The sequence below is a fragment of the Amblyraja radiata genome, chromosome 22, assembly GCF_010909765.2.
Source record: "Amblyraja radiata isolate CabotCenter1 chromosome 22, sAmbRad1.1.pri, whole genome shotgun sequence".
NCBI lineage: Eukaryota > Metazoa > Chordata > Chondrichthyes > Rajiformes > Rajidae > Amblyraja > Amblyraja radiata.
In genome coordinates, this window is record NC_045977.1 from 5144431 (window position 1) to 5170465 (window position 26035).

At 45.2% G+C, this 26035-nt stretch overlaps 1 protein-coding gene across 2 annotated transcripts in view; it reads right to left on the minus strand.

Annotated features, from left to right (window-relative positions):
• Nucleotides 1–26035, minus strand: part of bmerb1 (bMERB domain containing 1) — a 59490-nt gene that overhangs the window by 12957 nt on the left and 20498 nt on the right. For both annotated transcript variants that reach the window (XM_033040289.1, XM_033040290.1), the window contains exon 3: nt 2477–2550. In XM_033040289.1, coding sequence (XP_032896180.1) covers nt 2477–2550 — 74 coding nt within the window. The remainder of the gene's footprint in view (nt 1–2476; nt 2551–26035) is intronic.

Genomic DNA, 26035 nt, shown 5'->3' on the forward strand with positions numbered 1-26035 from the left:
CCTCCCCCTCTCCCGGCTGCAGGACACTTTACCCTGGGGGGAGGGGGGAAAGGGGAAGAGGAGGGGGGGAGAGGAGGGGGGGGGAGAGGAGGGGGGGAGAGGAGGGGGGGAGAGGAGGGGGAGAGAGGAGGGGGTGAAGAGGAGGGGGGGGGGGAGAGGAGGGGGGAGAAGAGGGGGAAGAGAGGAGAGGGGAGAGGAAGGGCTTGGGAGAGGAGGGGGAGAGGGGGATGGGTGGAGAGGAGGGGGGGAGAAGGGGGGAAGAGGAGGAGGGGGAGAGGAGGAGGGAGGGGGGAGAGGAGAAGGGAAGGCAAGAGGAGGAGGGGGAGAGAAGGGGGGAGAGGAGGAGGTGAGTGGTGTGGGCGGATGGGGAGCGGGGTGTGGCCAGAGGGGAGTGGCCAGCGGGGAGCGGGCATCAACCAAAGGAGGGAGGGGTGGGCGGGGGGGGTGACGTCACTCTCAGCGCGAGCAAGACGGCGCAGACCCATTGTGACGTCATCAGCGAAAGACAGCTGACAGTTTCTATTTCAAAGTTTTGCCAGATTATTGAACATTTTCATTAATAACTCGAGAAATAAAGCATGACATTTTCAGATAAGGCGATTTTGATTCCATTTAAGCTTTAATAAATCCCTTTTCCACTTGCCGTGCCCATCAGCTGCGTCTGCGCAGTAATACCTGCGTGTTCTACGTCACAATGGGAGCCCAATGGGCGGGAATGGCTGCGCCACCGGAGAGCCGCTAAGAGTGGATGGGAGGGGTTGAGGGGGGATGGAGTGAGTGCGTGGGGGGGAGGGGGGAACGGCAAGGGGGGGAATGGGGGGGGGGGACAAGGGGAGGAGGGGGGATCAGGGGCGTCACAACAGGAACACATCAGCTGCGCCTGCGTAGTTGGAGGCTATGCGTGTGTGGTGGAATATTGCGTTGGTGGACCCAATGGGTCCCACTTAGTCTAGTATTAGAAATATGAGCCTAGATTTAACCATCCTGATCTGATAATGACAAGAAAGAGATATGAATGAGGAGTGGGATTGGGTACGGGATGAGAGAATTTGAACATTTCCTTATCCTCTGACATAAGTCGTTTGAATTCAGTGAAGAGAAGACTGTCTACCAGGAAGATTCTGGGACCTAAGTAAAATAGCAGAGTTGCATGGCAGGAACCTAATAGTAATGGTACGATATAGGATATAGGAATGCATTAAACTCTGTTTCTGAAAGTTGGCTGCATTGAAAACAATGGAATTAAATTTGAGAACTGTGGTCCAGGCGCACTGCCACATTGCAACGTTAGTGCATAGAAAGGATTCCTGCCATCTCCACGTTCTGCATGCTGGCCACAGGTGGATTACATAGGAAACCGTGTTTTAATTTCCACTGATTTATCTTGGGCTTTTACTAACTCATTCTATCCAATCCTCACAATGATCTCATGTTTGTGAATCTTGTTGGGTTGAATATAAAACCCTCCTGCACATTCATTCCTGAAAGAGCGTAAAGGGCCTGTCCCACTTGGGCGTCATTTGCGCGTCACGCAGGTGGCGCACGAAGATTTTGTGAATCCCAGAACCCTGGGGCACCGTGTGCTACCGCGCGTCACTGCCTACGTCACCATGTACCATGCGCGTGTAATGCACGCCATGCACGCATCGTGCGTCGTGACGAGTAAATGTCGCGTAAATGACGCGCAAATGACGCCCAAGTGGGACAGGCCCTTAACTGAGATTGTGTAAATGATTATAGACACTAAATGCTGGAGTAACATCAGTGGGACAGGCAGCATCGCTGGAGAGAAGGAATGGGTGACATTTCATGTTGAAACCCTTCTTTAGACTGAGACATTAAATGATTGTTGCAGCTTCATAATATTTTCCAATGACAATGGATTGTGTTCCATCACTGAGAGCCATGGGCTGCTGACAAATGAAAGTAGAACTTCAGTTAACAAGTAAATACTACCATCTCTAGGTTGTTATTTTTTTTGAAGCAAACACAATTAAATCTTTTCCAGTTTCTGCAAAGCTTTAGGACTCATTTCCCCCGAGTGCGTGCGGCTACAATGATGCTGTCACTTCACAAGTAGCAATGTTATCACATCATTTGATGCCTCATCCTATTACTTACCAGGCACTGATTTTGTTTTCCCGAGCGATAGAAAATGCTTTCTACAAATGTCATCAGCTGGATTTTCCTCCTTTTGTATTGATATTATCAAATACTACTGCCATTCGATCAGAGAACACGACAGCATTGTCTAATAGCGTAGTGCAGCCTAATACAAGTGACCAGCCCTAATACATCTCGTTGTCAACAGCTCCAAAAGCACATGAGAATCCAAAAGCCCAAGGGATATTTATTAGAGCAGAAACGACTCACTATCCCCAAGCTTTCAGTTCTTTATAATTATACTGTGGTTGAATGGAAAATTAAACCAGCCAAATAATTCTAAAGGAGCATTGGAGGTTAAAACATCAATTACCTGGAATGGAGACGAATTTCTGGAGCTCCTGCTTTAGATTCGTTATTTCTTTGCACAGCTGAATGTCATCTATCCTGCAAATCGACATAAGTGTTATTAATTATTTAAGGTTGACAAAAGAAAATTATCCCTAAGAGAAGTATTCACCAGTTTTTGTAATTTGTGGCTACTTATCCTCATCCTGCAATCAATTGGAAAATGAATAGTTTAATACAGCACATATAAACTATTCATTATTAAATCTGATGAAGGTCTCGACCTGAAACACAGACTCACAACTTTCACACAGAGACAAGACAAGACAAGAGACAAGAGACATTTATTGTAGGCGGCGCGACTCTCGTCAGCTGCGGCCTCTGCAGTCCGTCTGCGTTTTTATTATTTTATGTCTATGTTTTTATGTAGTTTTTGTTATTTTTGTTGGGGTATGTGTGTGGGGGGGTGGGGGTGGTGTGGGGGGGGGGTTGGGGGTAACTTTTAAATCTCTCCCTGCACGGGAGACCCGACCTTTTCTTTGTCGGGTCTCCGTTGTCGTTGGGGCTGCAACGAGGAGCGGCCTCCAACAGGAAGACCGGGGGCTCTGGTGGCGACTAATCACCTCACCGTCGCGGAGCTGGCCGAGTCCAGAGCGGGTGGAGCTGTGGTGGACGCTGCTGCGACCCGACCCCCGGAGATCCGGTGGCTGCAACTGCGGGTTTGGCGGACGGTAACACCGGGAGCCCGCGGGTCCCTGGAGGGAGACCGCTTTTCGGGGCTTCCGCAGCGGCGACTTCTCCCGCCCGAGTTGCGGGGTTGAAGAGCACCTGGAGCGGGGCCTTACAGCACCGCCCCGCGCGGCTTGGAATGGCGGCGGGCTGCGAGCGCGCGCCGGGGGCTCTAACACCAAGACCTGGTGTGCGACCTTGCATCACCCGGCGTGGCGTTAATGGCCACGGGACAATCTCCATCGCCCGCCGGGGGCTTTGACTTTGACTCTGACATCGGGGGGGAGAGTGCAGTGGAGAGAGAAGTTTTTTTGGCCTTCCATCACAGCAATGTGATGGATGTTTATGTAAATTATGTTGTGTCTTGGGTCTATTTGTTTGTAATGTATGGCTGCAGAAACGGCATTTCGTTTGGACCTCAAGGGGTCCAAATGACAATAAATTGAATTGTATTGTATTGTATTATTGTCACGTGCACCAATTGGTACAGTGATATTTGTGGTCACCATACAGCCAATAAAAAAGATCACAGAACACGATAGTCTTTAGCATAGACATCCCCACACAGGGGAGTCAAAGTTTCCCACTGTGAGGGAAGGCACCAAAGTTCAGTCATCCTCCTCTGTTGTTCACTCGTGGTCGGGGGGCTCCCGAACCCCTCACTGTCGCCGCTACGGGCGGCCCGATGTTCAGGCCCGCTCGCCGGATGATGGAACTCCGACGTCGGAACGGGAGAACATTCTCAGCGGCTTGGACTTCCAAATCGGCCACTCCCTACCGGAAACCGCGTGGCTCCCGAAGTCCACAGGCTGAGCTGGGCGGAGATTCACGCTGGCGGCCCTCGGCAAAGGGATCCCAGGACTCCGCAATGTTGAAGTCAATGCCGCCCACGCTGGAAGCTCTGCAAACCACAGCTCCGCGATGTTGAAGTCAGTGCCGCCCGCGCTGGAAGCTCTGCAAACCACAGCTCCGCGATGTTGAAGCAGCAGGCCCAACACTCCGGAGCTTCAAACGGCGATCCAGGTAAAGCATCGCCTGCTCTGCGATGAATCCAGTGCTGCACCGCTGCTGAAGCTCTGGTCCGGTCCCTGGCAGGAAAGGCCGCGCCAATCCAGGTGTGGGGCGAAGACGCGACTCGGAGAATAGTCACATCCTCGCCAGGAAGTGACTGAGAAAATGCTTCCCCATTACCCTACCCCCTCCCCCACATAGAAATACTTTAAAAAACCCTCCAAAACGTACTTTTAAACAAACTAAAAATAAAAAAAGGATAGAAAACCAGACTGTAGGCAGAGGCTGCCATCATGTGGCGCCCCTAGAGTTGGGAGTCTGTGGAATTCTCTGCCTCAGAGGGCGGTGGGGGCCGGTTCTCTGGATACTTTCAAGAGAGAGCTTGATAGGGCTCTTAAAGATAGCGGAGTCAGGGGATATGAGGAGAAGGCAGGAACGGGGTACTAATTGTGGATGGTCAGCCATGATCACATTGAATGGCGGTGCTGGCTTGAAGGGCCGAATGGCCTACTCCTGCACCTATTGTCTATTGTCTACTGAAATGTCAATTTTCTCCAGAGATTCTGCCTGACCTGCTGAGTTACCTGCTGCCTGACCACCTCCAGTTTAAATTCCAGTTGGAATATTTTGGAGGACCCAAGAACCAAGAACAAGAACAAGAAGAGTTACTCCAGCACTTTGTGTCTTTTTTTTGGTAAACCACCATCTGCAGTTCCTTGTGTCCACAGCCTGTTATATCACTTATAGTTTGGAATCCAAGAACCATAAAAGAGAAAAAATAGTATCCCTTCAGCCAGAAAAATACAGGTTCAGACCTTGTTCCAAACACACAATTTCAAAATAAGACCAGGGAATGCTGAAAATGTTCATTACTCAGTCGATGTCTCTGGAGAGAGAAACAGTTCCATCTCAATGATCTTTCATCAGAGCAGGAAACGTGAGGAAAGAAACATATTTTAAGTAGTGGAGAGATGAGGGTGGAGGGGGCGAGGGGTGGAGAGTGCAAAGGCAATGGTTTGTGATAGATTGGAGACCAAGGTAAAATGAATGGTGCAAGTGGTGGTCCTGACAAGAAGGGAGAGGATGCTGAATACCTGCCAATGCCAGCTACTTTGTCAGAAGGACGGGCAACTTGACAGAGATGAATAAAAGGCGAGCACCAGGAGCGACACGGTGGCATCGTGGTACAGCTACTGTCTTACAGCGCCAGAGAACCAGGTTCGATCCTGACTTCAGGTACTGTCTGTATGGAATTTGTACCTTCTCCACGCGACCAGCATGGGTTTTCTCTGAGATCTTCGGTTTCCTCCCACACTCCAAAGACATTCAGGTTTGGCTTGGCTTGGCTTGGCTTGGTATAAATGTTGCTATAATTGGCTTGGTATGAATGTAAAGTTGTCCCTAGTGGGTGCAAGGCAGTGTTAATGTGTGGGGATCGCTGGTCGGCGTGGACTCGGTGGGCCGAAGGGCCTGTTTCTGTGCTGTATCTCTAAACTAAACTAAACTAAAGCACCAGCCCTTACTTTAAAAGATGCAGGCCAGTTTTAAACTGTGTAAGCCATTCAAAGCATTTGCCCTGTGGTGATGAGTACATGCTATGAACAGTAACTTCTTGCTGGTGAGATGCAACAATCATTCCCAAAACAGGAAATGCTGGAAACACTCAGCAGATCAGTCAGCCTCTGTGGAACGAGAAATAGTTTACATGTTCAGGTCCAGGATCCCTTTGACAGAGCATATCCAACATGTTAGGTTTTATAGACACAAAATGCAGGACACTGAGTCACTCCAGCATTTTGTGTCTATCTTCAATTTAAACCAGCATCTGCAGTTGTTTCCTACACATGTTATTTCAGATTTCCAGCATCTGCAGCTTTTTGGATTTTTCATAACGATCATTCTAATGAGCATGTTTAAGAAAGAACTGCAGATGCTGGAAAAATCGAAGGTAGACAAAAATGCTGGATAAACTCAGCGGGTGAGGCAGCATCTATGAAGTGAAGGAATAGGCGACGTTTCGGGTCGAGACCCTTCTTCAGACTGATGTGTATCTAATGAGCATCATAAATTACAGCATGAACAACACACATCACTCAAAAACAATGACGTTGTATTGTGTGTGGCGACTCCCAGCTCATGGGCTATTGTGATCAGCCCCACAATCCACATGAAATATCAGCAGATATTAGTAATTTTCAGCCAAATTTATATTAATGAGCATGCTTGTCTTTAAATACCAAATTAAGTCCATAACTTTGTATTGTCTTGGCAGTGTTTAATCCTCCAGTACTCAGTTGTCACAGCTTTATTAGCTTCACATATCACCACTCGAGTAATGAAAATGTTCAAGCATTTTAATGGAGTCACTGTGGTTTCATGAGAAATGAAGCTGCCTCAAGAGTTTATACTCAGTTGAAGTGATTAACTCGGTTGAAATCTAATTTAATGATCAATGTGAAGCACACATCTCTTCAGTACAGTGCTTAGTTTGAGAGCGATGTCCCAACTATGCCTGGCGTGTCCTTGGATCTGCTCCCACACTCCATCATCAAGAGCATGGCGCCAGCCTAACTAGTTATTTACTCATCCATGTCAGGCGTCACTATCATTAGTTGAGCAGCTGCGTCTCGAACATGTCTCACGGCACTTTGCTCAGGAGATGATATCCTTGCTCACTGGATCCACTTTATTAGCTACGATGATGTCATCGTCTTGTTTTGCAATCTGCAATTCATGTGACATTTCCATTTAAAAATATTAAGCATTTTATTAGGGTGGCACGGTGGCGCAGCGTTAGAGTTGCTGCCCGGGTTCGATCCAGACTACGGGTGCTGTGTGCATGGAATTTGTACGTTCTCCCCGTGACTGCGTGGGTTTTCAACAAGTCCTCCTTAAATACAGGAGAGGTGCCGGAAGACTGGAGGGTGGCAAATGTTGCACCTCTTTTCAAGAAGGGCTGCAGGGAAAATGCTGGGAACTATAGTCCAGTGAGCTTAGCATCTGTAGTTGGTAAGTTACTGGAGAGTATTCTGAGGGAAAGGATATACAGGCATTTGGATGGGCAAGGGCTGATTAGGGATAGTCAGCATGGTTTTGTACGTGGGAGGTCATGCCTCACAAATCTGATTGATATTTTTGGAAGACGTGACATAAAAGGTTGATGAGGGCAGAGCTGTAGATGTTGTGTACATGGACTTCAGTAAAACGTTCAACAAGGTTCTGCATGGTCGGCTGCTCTGGAAGGTTAGATTGCATGGGATCCAAGGAGAGATAGATGAATGGATTGCAAATTGGCTCCATGGAAGGAAGCAAAGGGTAATGATGAAAGGTTGCTTCTCAGAGGGGATGCCTGTGACTAGTGGTGTGCCACAGGGTTCGATGCTGGGCCCATTACTGTTTGTCATCCACATCAATGATATGGATGAGAACATATAGGGCAAGATTAGCAAGTTTGCTGATGATAGAAAAGTTAGTGGTTTTGCAGATAGTGAAGATGGTTGTGAATGATCGCAGCAGAATCTGGATCGACTAGCCAGTTGGGTGGTGGAATGGTTGATGGAATTTAATACAGAGAAGCGTGAGGTCTTGCATTTTGGGACGTCTACAAGGGCAGGACCTGCACAGTAAATGGCAGGCCTCTGGGTAGTGTTGCAGAGCAGAGGGATCTAGGAGTACAGGTGCATGGTTCCTTGAATGTCGAGTCACAGGTGAATAAGGTGGTCAAAAAGGCTTTTGACACATTGGCTTTCATCACTCACAGTATAGAGTATAGAAGTTGGGAGGTCATGTTGCAGTTGTATAAGACGTTGGTGAGACTGCATTTAGAATATTGTGTTCAGTTCTGGCCACCATGTTATAGGAAAGATATTGTCAAGCTTGAAAGGATTCAGAAAAGATTTACAAGGATGTTGCCAGGACTAGAGGATCTGAGCTATAGGGAGAGGTCTCTATTCCATGGAGCACAGGAGGATGAGGGGGATCTTATAGAGGTGTACAAAATCATGAGAGGAATAGATCGGGTAGATGCACAGAGTCTTTTGCCCAGAGTAGAGGAATCGAGGACCAGAGGACATAGGTTCAAGGTGAAGGGGAATAGATTTAATAGGAATCCTATTAACTTTTTCACACAAAGGGTCATGGGTGTATGGAACAAGCTGCCAGAGGAGGTAGTTGAGGCTAGGACAATCCCATTGTTTAAGAAACAGTTAGACAGGTACATGGATAGGACACGTTTGGAGGGATATGGACCAAGCGCAGGCAGGTGGGACTAGTTTAACAGGGACATTGTTGGCCGGTGTGGACAAGTTGTGCCGACGGGCCTGTTTCCACACTGTATCACTCTATGATCTTCAGTTTCCTCCCACACTACAAAGACGTACAGGTTTGTAGGTTAATTGGCTTGGTATAAATGTAAAATTGTCCCTAGTGTGTGTAGGATAGTCCAGGATAGTGTTAACGTGTGGCGGGGATCCCTGGTCAGTGCGGACTCGGTGGGATGAAGGGCCTGTTTCCACGTTGTATCTCTAAACTAAACTAAATAAACTAAATCCAATTTTATTTCATGCATAAAAAGAATTAAATAAGTATATCAATAAGTAACCTGGTAATTTAGGTTAATAAGACACTGCACAATACCGTACTGAGTCATATAATCCACAAGATCTCAGTCTCAATGAAGCATTGGTTGATCTAGTTCCTTGAGGTGCTAAAATTGACTTCCTTGGAGGGAGGATATAAACCACATAGCTATGGGCAAAACTCTTGCAAGAGAATAAACCGCTTGTCCCTTGAGTAGGATCTGAACTTCCAGTGAGAATATTTACTTGACATCGATGCTTTATTTCAGGTGCATGAGTTCATTAAGAATCATGTATTCATCCCTATTACTCATGGCCATTAGTGACGGTTGTGTGGACCTTTTCCCAGAATGGAAATATCAAATACCAGAGGGCAAAGCTTTGTTGAAAGCGGCAAGGATTACAGGAGTTGTGTGGGGCAAGTATTATTTTTACACTGAGTGTGGTGAGTGGCTGGAACTCACCACTGGGGGTGGTGGAGGCAGATACGATGGTGGCATTTAAGAGATGTTTGGATAGGTTCACCTTAAGGAAATATCTGCTTCCTAATAAAAGCTCACCAAGGCCCACCAAAAGAGGGTGAGCCAATGATTCATTGCTAATGATCTTTGGGCCTTGTAATTATATTTAGTATTGGGGTATATCACAGCTCTGAAGGCAGCTTGCCTGACTGAAGACGCAGATATCTCCTTCACTGGAAAGTGCCCTAGCGAAGTGCCAGAATAATTTTATTTTAGCCGCCCATGCAGTCAGAGAAACAATATAACGTAGAACAGTACAGCCCAGTAACAGGCTCTTCGGCCCACATTGTCAGTGCCAATCATGATGCCAAGGCTGACCCTTTGCATAGAATCCATATCCCTCCATTTCCTGCCTGTCCATATGCCCATGCAAAAGTCTCTTCAATGTCACTATCATATCTACCTCCACCACCACAGTCCAACACACCAGCAATACGTCCATGTCATTTATAAGTATCACAAACAGCAGAAGTCCCAGCAGAGATACCAGTGGAATTCCACTAGTCACGGACATCCAGCCTGAATATTGTCCTGTCACTACTACCATCTATCTTCTATCAATAAACCAGTTCTGAATCTATATGACAGCATCACTGTTAATCCACTGCATTGTATTCCTCTACATTGGTCACAGGGGGACTTACTAAAATCCTTGCAGACACCATCCACTGCCCTACCTTCATCAATCACCTTCGTCTCCTCCTCAAAAAGCTTGAACAAGTTAGTAAGACATGACCTGCCGTGTGCAAACCCATGCTGACTAATTAACACATTCTCTTCCAAATGGGAGTAAATCCTATGCCAAAGAATCATCTCTGAACTGGTCCAAGACGGCGTCCAAGCCAGGCAACTCTTTGTGCCCTGGTCACAGAAGTGCATCTGTAATCACACATTCAAAACTCTTTTAAACCACGACACCAACTGCAGACTAAACGATATTCCCTTTATCATGTACCTGTATCTGAATGGCTTGACTGTAATCATGCATTATATTTCCGCTGACTGGATAGCACACAATACTTTTCACTGTACCTCGGTACAAATGACAATAAATTAAACTAAGCTAAATCCAGTAGCTTCCCTACCACTGATGTGAGGCTCATTGGCCTATAATTACCTGGATTCTCTCTACTTCCCTTCATAAACAAAGAAACAACATTAGTTTTAGGTTGAGGTTTATAAATGTCATTTGTACCAAGATATGGTGAAAAATGTTGTTTTGCTTGGAAACAAATCAGATATCATCATCATCGGCGGTCACTTGAAACGAGTATGAACGTCCTCTCATGGAGGACACCTGTGAGTGACTTTGTTTAACGTGGGGAGACTGGTGCACAGACAGCCACCCCATGGTCCTTGACAGATCTGGGTCAGAATCCAGTGGCATGGAGTCCAAGACGACCGGCGACCCTTTTCTGCTGCAGCCTTCATCCGCCTTCCCAGCCGTTGTGACGCTCCACTGAAGTCAGCCGTCCTCCTCCGCCTGTTCCACCATTGAGGTCTTAGTAGGATTGGCTCTTTGTCAGAGACCTCCCCCTCGACATTACCGCCATGGGTAGGCCTACCAGGAGCATAGCTCCAAACGGCACCGCTCTCAGGATCTCAGGACCACACAAGCTTCTCCATCACGACAAGGTGACAATCCACAGAGAAGAAATGTACCATGCACAAATACAATCAAACAAACTCTAGTACCATATATAGAGCAAAGGGAAAGCCATCAAGTGCAGAATATACTGGAGTTCTCAGCTCTACAGCGCATCATATGGGGGTAGGCGGCGCGACTCTCGTCAGCAGCGGCCTCTGCAGTCCGTCTGCGTTTTTATTATTTTATGTCTAAGTTTTTATGTAGTTTTTGTTATTTTTTGTTGGGGTATGTGTGTGGGGGGGAGGGGGTAACTTTTAAATCTCTCCCTGCACGGGAGACCCGACCTTTTCTTTGTCGGGTCTCCGTTGTCGTTGGGGCTGCAACGAGGAGCGGCCTCCAACAGGAAGACCGGGGGCTCTGGTGCCGACTAATCACCTCACCGTCGCGGAGCTGGCCGAGTCCAGAGTGGGTGGAGCTGTGGTGGACGCTGCTGCGACCCGACCCCCGGAGATCCGGTGGCTGCAACTGCGGGTTTGGCGGACGGTAACACCGGGAGCCCGCGGGTCCCTGGAGGGAGACCGCTTTTCGGGGCTTCCGCAGCGGCGACTTCTCCCGCCCGAGTTGCGGGGTTGAAGAGCTCCTGGAGCGGGGCCTTACAGCACCGCCCCGCGCGGCTTGGAATGGCGGCGGGTCTCTGCGAGCGCGCGCCGGGGGCTCTAACATCAAGAACCCGGTGTGCGACCTTGCATCACCCGGCGTGGCGTTAATGGCTGCGGGACAATTCGCCATCGCCCGCCGGGGGCTTTGACTTTGACTCTGACATCGGGGGGGAAAGTGCAGTGGAGAGAGAAGTTTTTTTGGCCTTCCATCACAGCAATGTGATGGATGTTTATGTAAATTATGTTGTGTCTTGGGTCTATTTGTTTGTAATGTATGGCTGCAGAAACGGCATTTCGTTTGGACCTCAAGGGGTCCAAATGACAATAAATTGAATTGTATTGTATTGTATGTATTGTATCAGGTCCTTAGTCTTGGAACACGCCCGTAGTGGGAGCTGCCTCTGAACCCGGCCCCGAGCCACCGGCGTGATCGTGCAGGAAACCCACTGGAGTGGGTCAGAGACTCCTCTCCCACTCGCCCCCGACCACTGGGAGCCGAGAGGCATCGGTGAACGCTGGTCAAAGGGCCAGTGGGAGGTGGACCAGGAAGGTCTAATCTCCCGCACCTTGATGGGCGGCTGCAGGAGGTGCCCCCCTAGAAGGCAGAAGGACGGGCAAGGAGAGGAACGAGAGGTGCACTGCATGAGGGGGAAATGTGATCGAGCCCAGGACAAGCCGAGGAGAGATGGTCATGTGGCGAGAACAAGGTTCCCGGTGGTGGTGGGGGGGGTGGGGGGGGTGGGGGAGAGGCGGGGGTTGGGTTGGGAACAATTAAGACCCTGGTGTGGAGTGGGGGACGGGACGAGTAGATGGTTATCCACCGATCGATCGTCACGTATCAAATGCAGCAAACTCTTAACAGCTATGTCTGGTACAACAAATATGTGATACACAGAATTCTTCCTTGCTGTAGGTCAACTTCCTTCCCCCCCCCCCCCCCCCCCCCCCCTCCCGCCCAATGGAGATGGAAATTTAAGATAAGCCCTTTAAGCACTTTATTTACATATTAATAAAGTCTAAAACAGTGCTTTTACACATTCATCCAGAATGGCCAAAAATAACCCAGCTGCATGAATTTTTCAGTGGGGTCAATGCCTCTTGCACAAGCCTTTCCACCACAAAATTGTTATGAGTTCATAATCTTTTCTTCCAGAAGAGACATTTTCTTGCAGAAAGAACAAAGAAAGCAATCTAGAAGGTATCATTTTAAAGGCGGTGCCACAAGGACTCCCTCAATAATACGATTTATAGCCATAGCCATTTGACTGCATTGTTTCGAAAAAATCAATGATGGAAATTATAAGGTCATAATGTCATATGGGATAGGAGTAGAATTAGGCCATTCGGCCCATCAAGTCTACGCCATTCAATCATGGCTGATTTATCTCTCCTAACCCCATTCTCCTTCTCCCCATTACCTCTGACACCAGTACTAATCAAGAATCTATCTATCTCTGCATTTAAAATATCCACTGACTGCCTCCACAGCCTTCTATGGCAAAGAATTCCACAGATTCACCACCCTCTGACTCAATAAATTTCTCATCTCCTTCCTTAAAGAACATCCTTTAATTCTGAGGCGATGACCTCTAGTCCTAGATTCTCCCACTAATGGAAACGTCCTCTCCACATCCACTCTATCCAAGCCTTTCACTATTCTGTATGTTTCAATGAGGTCCCCCTCATTCTTCTAAACTCCAGAGAGTACAGGCCCAGTGCCGTCAAACGCTCATCATAGGTAAACCAATTCATTCCTGGGATCATTCCTGGAAACCTCCCCTGGACCCTCTCCAGAGCCAGCACATCCTTCTTCAGATATGGTGCCCAAAATTGCTCACAATATTCCAAATGTGGCCTTACCAGCACCATATAGAGCCTCAACATTACATCCCTGTTTTTGTATACAAGCTCTCTTGAAATAAATGCTAGCATTGCGTTTGCTTTCTTTACTACTGATTTGACTTGCAGATTAACATTTTGGGAATCCTGCACCAGCACTCCCAAGTCCCTTTGCACCTCCAATTTCTGGATTTTCTCCCCATTAGAAAATAGTCTACGTCTTTATTCCTACTGCCAAAATTCATGCCTCCACACTTTGCTACATTATATTCTATCTCCCACTTCTCTGCCCACTATCCCAACCTGTCGAAGTCCTTCTGCAGAGTCCCTGCATTATCTACACTACCTGCCCCTCAACCTATTTTGAAAGATTCTAGCAAAAGATCTCTGAGGATTATTACCTTGTTACATTCCATTTACTTTTTTGCTTTCTGCCTCTTTTTGTTCACTTAATCTGATTTTTGTTTTGCCCCTCACCTTTCTGATCTGATTTAGCTTTAATTCAACCGAATCCCTTTTCCTTTGGCCCACCGAGTCCACGCCGACCATCAAACACCGTACACTAGCACTATCCTACACACTAGGGACAATTTTTTACCTAAGCCAATTAACCTACAAACCGGTACGTCTTTGGAGTGTGGGAGGAAACCGGAGCACCCGGACAAAACCCACACAGTCATAGGGAGAATATACAAACTCTTTAGTGATCAGCAATTGACCACTCTTCTGAAACTGCACAACAAATAAAGGTTTAAACTGAAGAATGAGGGAAATGGTGTAACGATTGGGGCCATCTCTGAGCCAATGTTCTTTGAGACAAAGCAGATCTGGCACACTGCCACCCTGCAAATGAAGTGTGATAATATCACACCATTAATAGTAAGATTAAACGAGAACTTACCAGTTTGAAGTTTGATCGTTATTTTATGAGGAGTAACGTTGAGGGAATACGTGAAGAACCCCGCTAGGACGCATGCGTGTCATTCTTCAAAGCAGCGGTGTGAAATCACAGATAACTGTAATGACTAAACATAGTAAGATTAGAGAAGAGATACCAGTTAAGTATATGATCAAGGGTGGGAGCGGAGGGCACATATTCCCTCAACGTTACTCCTCATAAAATAACGATCAAACTTCAAACTGGAAGGTTCTCGTTTAATCTTACTATTTTACTTCGGAGTCACGTGAGTGACTACGTGAAGATTTTAAAGCTCTGTGATTTCATCCCGTGGAAACGAGTCCATGCATCACATCTACCTTGATTATGGGGAGAATAGTGTTAACATCATTAGACATCAATACGATATTGAAAAACAACTATAAATTTATTAACACCAAATTATAGCCCCTATTTATGGGGTAAAATTATATTACAGAACTTAAAATTGTTTCTGCAAATGTTCCAGGTTCAATTACTGGTTTGTTATAAAATCGTTGGAAAGTTTTCTCCGTTGACCATCCTGCTGTCTTGAGGATTTGGTCCATAGGAACATCCAACTTCATAGCTGCCGATGTAGCTGCAGCCCTGGTGGAGTGAGATTTAAAAATGTTAGTGTCTACTCCAGCCTTTATTAGGACCTGTTTTAGCCATCTCGAGATGGTCTGGACTGTCACTTTTTGTGTGGCTGTTTGTAGCTGATTAAAAGTGCCATTTCTTTGCCTCTGATGATCTTAGTATACTCCATATATAATAGTAAGTGTGTTACAATACAGAGACGATCATCTGTCGGGTAGGCCCTGAATTCTATTTTTATGTCTGCTGACCCCTGTCTGTTCTGTTTGACTAATTCATTGATGAGAAAAGTTAAATTTCCAGATGAAATAGTCATGTTGTCCAACCTTAGTGTCTGTAGAGACTGGACCCTTTGTGCCGTGACCAAGGCCATCAGCATGACTGTTTTCATAGTCAGTTTCTGTAGGGACAGAGCTGTAGTTGGAGACCAGTTTCTTAACATGGTCAGTACAATGCTCACATCCCATATTTGGGAGTACCTGGTTCTTGGGGGATTAACATTAAAAATGCCCCTCATGAGTTTGGTTACCAGGGGATGTGTCCCAACAGAATGCCGCTCTGTTCCTTGCCACAGGTATGTTGACAGAGCACTTCTGGCGCAGTTGATGGCACTATAACTGAGCCCCTCATCGTAATGGAGGCTTGCCAGGAATTCCAGAACAGACGGGATGTTCATAGATCTGTGGGTGATGTTATTGTTGTGACAGTACATTTCCCATTTCTTGATGTACACCAAGTACTGTTTTTTGGTGGACTGTCTGTGGGCCACTGAAATAATATCCACTGTTCGGTCCGTCAGTCCCAGGTGTAGTAGAGGTGCTTTCAAACTCTACAAATTAATAGGTTTGTATAATTATGACATGGGTAACTTTCCCTTGTTACGGGATGAACCAGTAAATTAGGTCTATGATGGATGGTGATGCATGGCTCTAATACCATGTCGAGTATCACCGGGAACCATGGTTGAGTAGGCCAATCGGGTACTATCAAAATACCAGACGCAGAGTCTTGCTGTATTTTCCTTAATACCCGACTGATGAGGCAGAAAGGAGGGAATGCATAAATAAACAATTTCCCCCAATGCAGCGAAAATGCATCTGTTGCCGCTGACCCAGGGTCTGGTTCCCATGAAACATAATTCGATAACTGGTGATTGAGCCTGGATGCGAATAGGTCGATATCTGGTGTTCCATACCGTGCTGTAATTTCAGCAAATACATTTTTATCCAACATCCATTCAATGTTTTCATTGAATTTGCGTGACCTGGTGTCTGCCACTAAATTTAGTTTACCTGGTAAGTAGGTAGCTGATATCCAAATATCTCTTTGGATACACCATTGCCAAATTGTGTTGGCCAGATTGTCACATGATGTCGATTTGTTTCCACCCATTTGGTTGATATATGCTACCACGGTGGTGTTGTCAATTTGTAGTCTAACATGCTGGTGATATAACCCAGAACAATATGACTTAAGGCCATGGAATGCACTTAACATCTCCAGGTAGTTTATGCCCAGTGTTTGTAATAATGATGCCTCCTGTGCATTCCATCTCCCTCCACAGCTGGAGATGGAATTGGTAGCACCCCAACCAAGTGCACTGGCATCAGTTTGTAGTATCATAGACGGGTTGCTGATAATGATTGGATTGGAACAATGCCTAATGTTATCTTTCCACCATTTTAGTTCTATTATGGCTTCTGTTGGTAGCTTCATTGGTCTGTCAAAATGACCACCATTAATTTTGAGTGCTCGTATTTTAGCCCTCTGTAAATTTCAATAATGTAAAGGTCCGAATTGTGTGGCTGGAAACGCAGCCACTATTTTGCCAATTATTCTTGCTACCAGTCTGATGGATGGTTTAGTGATGTCAATGATTTTGCTGCAAGCCTCTATTAAGGCTGTAACCTTTTCTTTCGGCAAAGTCACTGACATGTGAACTGAGTTAATGGTGAACCCCAGATAATCCATTGTGGTTGAAGGCGTTAATTTAGATTTAACTGGATGGATGATAAACCCCAGTTTTTCAAATAATTGTTTTGTGGCTGTTACCGCTTGTTTAGCCAATTCCAAAGTTTTGCCCACAATAAGTATGTCATCTAGATATGCCATTACCATGTGTTTTCGTTTCCGCAGAAACGCTAGGGCTGGTTTCAAAATTTTAGTGAACAGCGTGGGGGCTGATGTTAGACCATTAGGTAGTGCCCTGTACTGCCAGTGCTGACCCATCCAGTTCAATTTTAAATAACATCTGTGGTCACCTCTTATGGGTACTGTATAGTAAGCATCTTTTAAATCGATGCTTACCATGTAGTAACCTTTGGAAATCAATTGCTTAGCAGTAACAAAGGTTTCCATCTTGAAATGAATATATTGTACGAAAGTATTCAAATTAGTCAAATCTATGATGATGCGGCAACCACCATCTTTCTTGTTTTAGATTAAGATATTGGACACGAATTCCTGTGATTCGTGTTGGGTTTTCTCAATTACTCCTTTTTTATAAAGCCGCTGTAGTTCAGCATGTGCTTTTGATTTTTCTTTGCCTGTAAGCACGAACATTCGGTTCGGTACATGCTGAACTGGAGGGTTATGTTTTTGTATAAATTCTATGGTATAACCCTGGATACTGCTTAAAATATAAGTGTCGGTAGTTAACTTATTCCATGCATCCAGATAGAAGTGTAATCTCCCACCAACCTCCATGCTCCCTTCAATTTGTAAGGAACCAGACCCACCTACCTCCATGGTTACCACTGGTAGGTTTGTTACTTTTTCGGCATCCTCCGTGGACGTTGAGGCGCCGGTGTCTGGGTCTGTAGTTGGGTCGGTGTTGAGGGTTTGCACATTTTCCAGGAAGGCCGGTCTGGGCCATGGCCTAAAAAAGACCGATGTTGAGTGTTCCTGGCCTTCGAGCTTTCACCAGTTTGTCTTGGCCGACTGGTGGGTGCGTAGGGGTGCTGTTTCTGGCCAAAGTAGTTTTTGGACGTTGCTTTAATGAGCCCCAGGGTTTTAGCCTCTTCGTCAAGTTCTTTTACCTGTTTAGATAAGTCACCTCCAAATAGTAATATTGGTGGTTTGGAGGTTCCAGGTTTGCAGAGGCCTGCAAATTTGGGGTCTAAAGCTGGTTGGATGGCACTCTTCCTAATACTATTTAACTCGTATTGGAAGTTGCAAAATAAAGCCAGTGCATCTTGGTGATCTTGTGTCATGTCTTGTTCGTTTAATGTGCGGGCGAAAGCCGTAATTCCCGCTGTTAGGACTTTCAGAACTTTTTGTATTTTCAAGTCCCTGGCTCTGATTGATGCTCCGACATGTTTCCAAATACACTGGTTGACACTGGGAACATTTAGTGATTTGCAGTTCCCTGGTGGTAAGTGTCTTGCTGTGGTGTCCAATAATGCCTGTCCTTGTAGCTGGTTGAATGACATGTAGTCGATACTTGCAGCTATTTTGGGCTCCAGGTTTTGGCCAGTTTGGTCGGGTTGAATAAACTGGGACACCATATCCAATAGGTTTTCTTGCACCCCATGCACACTAGGGGTATGTTCTGCACACCCCTCTTCAGGGTCAGCCCAGAATTGACCCCCCGTACTCCCCTCTGATGAGGGAGAAACACTGTGCAGCCCTACAAGAGGTACTGCTGTAGGACTTACTAGCTGCCCACTGTGACTAGGCTCCCTCTCCCGGTGCCTGCCACTTTGGAGTATTTGCTCCAACAGCCGCTCCAACTGGCTCCTATGCTCTCGGGCACAGGCCACTCGTGGCTGCTCCTGTTCCTCCAGCCGCTCCAACTGGCTCCAATGCTCTCGGGCACTGGCTGCTCGCGGCTGTTCAAAGTCGGACTCATCGGAGTCAACGACTCTGTCTGTTTTTTGCTTCGCTCTACCGCCCGGCCGTGGTGTTGATTTGGCCGGTGCGGGAGCGAAGTCGGGCACAGCTGTTCCCATTACGGGAGATTGGTGTGCCGTTGGCTGCTGCTGGCTGCCCGCAACTACGCGGTTCTCCCCCGCCAGCTTTTTCGCAGCCTTCTTGTTTCTCGTGGATCTGTCCATGCCTCCACCTGTAAAGTAAGTGGAAAGAACGCAAAGTCTCCTTACCTGCTGTTCCCGGCTTTTAAATTCTGCCGCTAAGGGGAACGTCGTTCCCCCTGCTGTGACTCGTTGCAATGCGTGTAGCGATATGACATGCATACGTGACTCCGAAGTAAAATAGCTAGTTTGTTCTCATCCATGTGCCTATTAAACTTTTTGTTTAGTTTATTTTAGAGATACAGCATGGAAACAGGCCCCTTGGGGCAATGACCAGCGAACCCTGCACACTAACGCTATCCTACACACACTGGGGACAATTTACATCAATACCGAGCCAATTAACCTACAAACCTGTACATCTTTGGAATAGTCAGAGGAAACCAAAGATCTCGGAAAAAACCCTTGCAGTCACGGGGAGAACATAGAAACAGCTCCCGTAGTCGGGATCGAACCCGCGTCTCTGGCGCTGAAAGCGCTGTAAGGCAGCGAGCATCCCGCTGCGCCACCACGCCGCCCTTTTAAATGAGCAAAACGTTTTATTATCACTAAATGTGGTGATAGGTGGGAACAACATTAGTGTTGACCCTTGCAGACTCATTACACACATGCATGGTACCCCCATGTAGTGGGGTCAAACAATGAATGGGGTGGGAAGAGCTAGAATCTACAATGGTTCACCATCAACCTGCAGGCTGCTCCCATTATTTTAGCACTTTCCGTAATGTTCTGCTGAGGGCTGCAGGAATTGATTGTGCTGCAGGAATTTGTCACCAATTGTGAATAGTTGAAGAAATTCTGCATTTCTAAAAATCTGCTTTCCAAACTAATATTCAGATGTCAAGGTAAAAATGAGAAGCTCGCAGTATAGATTAGTTATAGATTCATCACTTATGGCAGCATATGCCTAAGTAATCTTCCAGACCAAGACTGTTTCACTGACCGGCATGTAATTATCAAACCAAAGCAGTTGGGTGTAATGGGATATAGTGGGATATAGTGGGATATAGTGAGCAAGCCAAACTTTAAAACATTTGAAATACCCAAAGACTAATTGAAATTGTGTTAGCACAGAATGAAGTTATATACAATTGTAATATTTTCTCAGCAAATCAACGGCTTTATAAATCCTTCGTGGTGCCTGAAGTTGGCATAGGGATGAGCTTGATTCAAATGTCTGGCAGTGACTGTTGACAGCTTTTTTCCACCTGCTATGAGAACACTGCCAATTACAAAATGAATCCCCTGGCAAGCAGGTTTGATGATTATCAGTTGGGAAGGAACTGGCAGGAACGTCACTCTGGGAAAGGTTCCGATGCTGCTGGGGGGTTTGGTCATGCCAGCTGACAAGCTGGAGAAAGTTCTGACCACCGAGTCAGCAAGCAGGAAGCATCCCAAACCATGTTACAATGGGAATTACTGGTAACTGTCTTTAAAATTCTCATCCCACGCAGCTGGTGAACTTCCAGGATGATTTGCATGTGGGAGCAGAGAGGATTGAATTTTCTCTGATAGAATTTCATTTAGTTACGTTTAGAGATACAGCGCAGAAACAGCCCTTCGGCCCACCGAGTCCGTACCGACCAGCGATCCCTGCACATTAATGTTATCCTACACACACTAGGGACAATTTACAATTATACCAAGCCAATTAACCTACAAACCTATACGTCTTTGAGGTGTGGGAGGAAACCGAAGATCTCGGAGAAAACCCACGCAGGTCATGGGGAGAACGTACAAACTCCGTACAGACAGCTCCCGTAGTCGGGATCGAACCCGGGTCTCCGGTGCTGTAGGGCAGCAACTCTACCGCTGCACCACCGTGACACCCATATTGCAGGACGAGTAGAATCAGCAGAAGCTGTTTCTTTTCTTTTGTTCTATCTGCGACATAGGACAATAAAACACTCTTAACTCTCTTGACTCTGATCATTACGGCTGCATTTGATACATGATATCTGAGAACAATGTTAAGCAATGTTCACAACTTCAAATGTGTTTTAAATGGAATCTGTTTTTTGTTTGTGTGCTGTCATGCGTTATAATGAGCTTTGGCAATACCTTAAAATGGTTGATAGGAAATTTACTTCTCACTTCACAGCCTTTGCCGTTTCCTTTCTCAATGAGGTTGCATCCTGCTGTACACCTTTACAGCTGGTGATATTTGGCAAAATATGTCATTTACAATCTAGACAATTGTTCAGCATTTTGATCTGTCCGGGGTTTCGTATTTCTAAGGCTTTGCTTCTGTGCAAACCAGAGGGGTTCCAATGATGATCAGACTTGAAACTGCTCATGTTTCCTGCCCTTCTCCATGGCAACAGGCTCCCATTGGGGCAGGTCTACACAGGGATTGTAACCGGATAGGGATTTTAAAGCACTCAAGGAAATCTATCCACTTTTATATGGAGATCATCTCCTATGTACTGGCCCTATCAATGCACAGAGGCAATTTGACATTCAAACTCTTAGACTGGTGTAAATTTCACACATAACTACTTGTGAAACCTCTTATTTCAAAATATATTAAAGCTCAAAGCCCACGTTGCTTATATCTAATGAGGCTGCGTTCAGTAAAATGATGAAGTGCAGTGAGCCATTGACTCCCAGAAGCAGTGTGTCACAACAGTGACTATTAAACAAATTATTTCTAGATGAGTTTTTGGAATGTAATACACATCAGTGGACATTTTAATTGACGTTAAGATGAAAATTAAGTGGGAAGGCAGTGAGCATTCGAGATTCATGAGGAAGACGTATCTTCTCTGTTCTCTCCAACCCTGATAATATTTGTCTCTAATAGTTTTCATAGGACTAGGATGAGAGGAGAAAGATCTAATAGGAACCTGAGGGACAAACCTTTCACACAAAGAGTGGTGGGTATATGGAATGAGCGGCCAGAGGAAGTACTTGAGGCACGTACTATCACACACTTAGCAGACATTTAGACAGGTACATGGACAGGAAAGGTTTGTATGGGCCAAGTGCAGGCAGACGGGACTAGTGTAGATGGTACATCGTGATTGGCGTGGGCAAGTTAGGCAGAAGGGCCAGTATGACTTAATGACTCTAATAACATGAGTGAGCAACATAACTATTCTGCAGTAAAAACATAGAAACATAGAAAAATGGGCCAGTTCAAGGATTTAATCTGAAACTTCCGGTACCTTTCACCAGCAGTAAAATTGCCTTCATTGTGTTTAGGATTCAAGCTTTAAGGATTAACGAAAGGAACAAATTACATTAGAAGCTTTACATTTTCATTGTTCAGTTCTGAAGCCAAGGCTATTAAGGAAAATGTGAATCATTCTGTATAAAATATATACATTTCCAGAATCAATTTGTTTAATCGAGATAGGGGCGGCACGGTGGCAAAGCAGTAGAGCTACTGCCTTACAGCGCCAGAGACGCAGGTCCCATCCTGACTACGGGTGCCTGTACGGAGTTTGTACATTTTCCCCGTGACCTGTGTGGGTTTTCTCCGAGATCTTCAGTTTCCTCCCACACATCAAAGACGTATAGGATTGTAGGTTAATTGGCTTGGTATAAATGTAAATGTAAAATTGTTCCTAGTATGTGTAGGGTAGTGTTAATGTGCGGGGATTGCTGGTCAGTACGGACTCGGTGGGCTGTTTCCGCACTGTATCTCCAAACTAAACTAAACTAAAACATTAGTTTCCATATTTATTTACAACACCAGAAACCATTTAGCCCATTGCTTCTGTGTCAGCTCTCAAGAGCAATCCCACCAGTCCTGTCTCTCCAATTATTTCCCTGTAAGCTATTCTCACTCTTGTAACATCACCTTCTCTGCCCCACACCCAGCTTCCTCTATCACCTGCCGACAATGGGATAATGTACAGCAGCTACTTCAGCCACCAGCATGTCGTAGGGAAGTCAGAAATTGGAACACCCAGAGGAAGCCCCCATGGACATGAGGAGAACATGCAAACTCTGAAGAGACAGCACTGGAGGTCAGTATCAAAACATTCTCGCAGAACCTGTGTGGTAATAGTTCTATCTACTGCACCACATGCCACCCCATCAAGCCGTCTAAGCTATCTGTTTTTATGTGAAGTGACAGAAATCAAATATATTTTATCCCCACCCGATAACGGCATCCTTTTAATCAAATAATAAAACATACAAAATGCAGCAAAGCCCCAATGTTGTTTTGAAATTACTGAGAGGGAAATCAGCAGTGAATGCGTAATATTTTCTTACTATCTCAGTGTAACAGAAGCTGTAACTCCTCAGTTTTATTTTTGTGATAATGGTACTCATTGATTCATTGAAAGATACAACATTGAAACAGGCCCTTCGGCCAACTGAGTCCATGTTGACAATGAATCACCCATTCACTCCAAATCTATCTTATCCGACTTTCTCATCAATTCACCTACACTTCAGGGGGTAATTGACAAAGGCCAATTAACCTATAAACCCTACACATCTTCGGGATGTGGAAGGAAACCAGAGCACCCGGAGAAAACCCACGTGGTTTAGCAGTAAATATGATGCCGCCAAGCTGTCACCTTTCTTCCTTTCTCTGGTATCTATAGGCCTGACAAAGTTAACCAACAAGGAGCTTATTTAACAAGTTAACTCACTAGGAATTTATTTAACACTAAATAATCATCTATGAGATTAAAGGTGGTAAATTTAAAACAACCTATTTCACATACTGAATCACAGCGAAGAACAGGAGGTTGGCAACAACAGCAAGCAAAATGATAGCGTTTAAAATGAATATTTATCATCAAAATGATTCCTACAATGATCTTTTTTAAAGTGTACTTTTATGTTCCCATCTTAGTAAAGATTTGGAATTCTTTATTACATTTTACACTTGTTTAGTTTTCCTTGTCTCACTCTAATGAAGTGGCGGCACAGTGGCGCAGCGGTAGAGTTGCTGCCTCACAGTGCCGGAGACCTGGGTTCCATCCCGACTCCGGGTGCTGTCTGTACGCAGTTTGTACGTTCTCCCCGTGACCGCGTGGGTTTTCTCCGGGATCTTTGGTATCCTCCACACAACAATACTGGCTCTCAATATCAGTAAAACTAATGAGCTGATTGTGGACTTTGGAAGTGGAAGGATGAGGACCCACAATCCTGTTTATGTCAATGGGACGATGGTGGAGAGAGTCAAAAACTTCAAATTCCTGGGCGTGCATGTTTCCGAAGATCTTTCCTGGACCCAGCACACTGATGCAATTATAAATAAAGCACATCAACGCCTCTATTTCCTGAGAAGATTATGGAGATTCGGTATGTCAGAGAGGATTCTCTTGAACTCCTACAGGTGTACAGTAGAGAGCACATTGACAGGTTGCATCATGACCTGGTTCGACAACTTGAATGCACGGGAGCGGAAAAGACTGCAAAAAGTTGTGACCACTGCCCAGTCCATCACCGGCTCTGACCTCCCCACTATCAAAGGGATTTATCGGAGTCGTTGCCTCCAAAAGGCAGCCAGCATCATCAGAGACCCACACCATCCTGGCCACACATTCATTTCACTCCTGCCATCGGGAGGAATGTACAGGAGCCTGAAAACTGTAACATCCAGGTTCAGGAACAGCTTCTTCCCTACAGCCATCAAGCTATTAAACACTACAACCTCAAATAATCTCTGAACTTCTATAGACTATTATTATTATTATACTTATTATTATTATACTTATTATTATTATTATTATTATTATTATTATTATTATTATTATTATTATTATTATTATTATTATTATTATTATTATTATTATTATTATTATTATTATTATTATTATTATTATTATTATTGCACGACTATTATTTGTTTGTTGAGTATGTGTGTATATGTATATATATGTATGTGTACTTGCGAGTGTGTGTGTATATATACTCACTGAACATTTTTTTCTTTCTCGTTTATCATATTGTTCACAGTGTACTATGTTTACATATTCTGTTGTGCTGTAGCAAGTAAAAATTTCATTATTCTATCTGGGACACATGACAATAAAACACTCTTGACTTGATATCCATGCTAGTATCTGCCCTTTGATTCCAAGGGCTCTCATCTTCTCAGCCACTCGTCTGGCACTTTATCAAAGTCTTTCTGAAAATCTAGATAAACAACATCTACTGCCTCTCCTTTGTCTGCCCTGCTATTTACTTCTTCAAAGAATTCCAGCAAATTTGTCTGGCAAGACCTCCCCTTCTCAAAGCCATGCTGATTTCAGCCTATTTTATAGTGAATTTCTAAACACTCCGTAACCTCATCCTTTATAATGGAATTTAAAATCTTACCTACCACCAAAATCAGACTAACCGGCCTATAGTTCCCACTATTCTGCCTTGCTCCCTTCTTGTGCAGTGGGGTAATATTGGCAATTATGTATGTACATACAATTGGTGTATTAAATCAGTGCCCAAACTGCATCATTGGACCACCATTCATTCTTCTGTATAAAATTCTTGTCTAGTGTATATACGTTTGCTACTGTATGCATGGGAAATGTTTGATTATAAGTCAAGCACTTAAATCTGCCTCACCTTAACCAATAAAAAATGAACAAGTAATCTTAAAGGCCTTCTTGGAAAAATCGATTCCGATTTTTTAACCAATAAAACCCTGTGCCAACAATAAATGTCAACCATGCAGGATTTATTTTTGCTTTCATAAGTTGCGCATGGTTCACAAAATTTGAAAATAGTCTGCAGAGCAATTTATTTTGTCAGTGGGATGCATTGAGACAATGCGGAAAAATTACACAGGTGGAATTGAGGTGAAAAAGCAAAGACATGAAAAAAATGTTTTTAAGTTTTTCACTCCGAGGGATTCTGCTTCTGAGGCTGTGTTGCCTAATACAAATATTGCACATAGTTTCCAGTATTCAAGCAAAGAGCTATTAATCCCAACACACAGATACCAATGAGCCCGACAATTGAGGGCAATCGCTTTCAGTGGTGAACCTATTTCCTGTTAGACTGCAAAGTAACATAGAAACATAGAAAATAGGTGCAGGAGTAGGCCATTCCATCCTTAGAGCCAGCACCACCATTCAATGTGATCATGACTGATCATCCAAAATCAGTACCCCGTTCCTGCTTTTTCCCCATATCCCTTGATTCCGT